This window comes from Eurypyga helias, unplaced genomic scaffold, assembly GCF_000690775.1.
Source record: "Eurypyga helias isolate BGI_N326 unplaced genomic scaffold, ASM69077v1 scaffold15879, whole genome shotgun sequence".
In the NCBI taxonomy this organism is placed as follows: Eukaryota; Metazoa; Chordata; class Aves; order Eurypygiformes; family Eurypygidae; genus Eurypyga; species Eurypyga helias.
In genome coordinates this window covers 110,220-111,479 of record NW_010270347.1, presented here as the reverse complement: position 1 = coordinate 111,479, position 1,260 = coordinate 110,220, and the positions used below count along the sequence as shown (strand labels likewise).

The 1,260-nt window shown below is 41.1% G+C and overlaps 1 protein-coding gene across 3 annotated transcripts in view; it reads left to right on the top strand.

The window, feature by feature from the left end:
• The window catches only part of MAPK9 (mitogen-activated protein kinase 9), an 18,014-nt gene extending 17,063 nt beyond the window's left edge, over nt 1-951 (top strand). For 2 of the 3 annotated variants that reach the window (XM_010158420.1, XM_010158422.1), the window contains exon 11: nt 598-951. In XM_010158420.1, coding sequence (XP_010156722.1) covers nt 598-740 — 143 coding nt within the window. In that variant the 3' untranslated portion in view covers nt 741-951. Of the gene's footprint in view, nt 1-592 lie in introns of all 3 variants that reach the window. The other variant, XM_010158421.1, reaches the window with a different exon arrangement.
• The last annotated feature ends 309 nt before the right edge of the window (nt 952-1,260 follow it).

Below are 1,260 nucleotides of genomic sequence, written 5' to 3'. Positions count from 1 at the left end.
GCTGCCTGTGGAGAGCCATGTGCAGTAGTTTGTCGTCGTTAAGAAGTAAGTTCCTGGTGTGTCCAACACCCTGAGCTGCCTTCTCCCCAGAGGGCTCCAACATCAAATGAAATAAGTACATCGCCTGTTGCATTGATACCTGGGTGTTTATTCTGTGGCTCTGCATGAGTGAGTCCCTTTCACACAGCGTTAAACACTGTTAGGGCTCCTTTAAAGTAGTTAATAGTGCCAAGTATTTATGCCCATGATTGAATCCTTGTTTGCTGCTGTTCTCTTGGTTCAGGAATTGGAATACTGTACTGTCTTTTATTAACTGCACCTATATCTTGATACGCAGGTCACTGATCACACTTAAACGTTGCTTTACTTTTTCCCTGCTTCTTCCCCAGAGAGGGAGAGAAATAAAAATAATCTAATGTTCACCATGGGTTTTAAGTGCTGGGGAACTTGGTGCTTGCTTTTCTATTGTTTATTAATGTCGTTACTTTCTAAGGATTTCTGTGGGGAAGGTGGTGCTCAGAGCCTACAAGTGTGGTTATTTGTGCCTGCAATATTGTCTTGCCTCAGATTTTATTATGTTTGGTTTACTTAGCACAGATGCAGCAGTGAATAGCAACACCAGTCCTTCCCAGTCATCATCTATCAATGACATTTCATCCATGTCAACAGAGCAAACATTGGCCTCCGATACAGACAGCAGCCTCGATGCCTTGACAGGACCCCTTGAAGGATGTCGATGATCAGCCAGGATTGCAGACTTGACTTTGGAAAAAAAACCTCTTGCTTCCGTTGGGCCTGAATTGCTTGTACGTTAATGGAACCAAGTAGAAAAACTCCATGTTCTGCATGTTCTGCTAAAGTGATGCCTGTTTTTTTTACTCAGTTGTTATGAAATTGCCTGCTTAATGTTGTAGAATGAAAGCAAATCAATGTCTAAAGAACAAAAAAAAATTAAATTTAGACACTATTGTGGGCTTTTCTTTGTTTCAGCCAATTTCAGGTGAGCAGTTATAATAGACTTTTAGCCAATAACTCCTCTTAAGTGGGTTCATGAATCTTCAGTCCCAACTGGCAGGCTTCTGGGACGCAATGGTTGTTTACATTTAGCACAGTATTGCTCATTAGTAGGTTTTTTTGAATGTATAATCTCTATGAAGTTTGTTTTAACGTGTGACTGTGGCAGCTTGCTTTATTTAACGACTGGAGTGTTGTACGTAAGTGAACTCGCACATTGAACGCTCTCAGTACTATGTGTAAAGG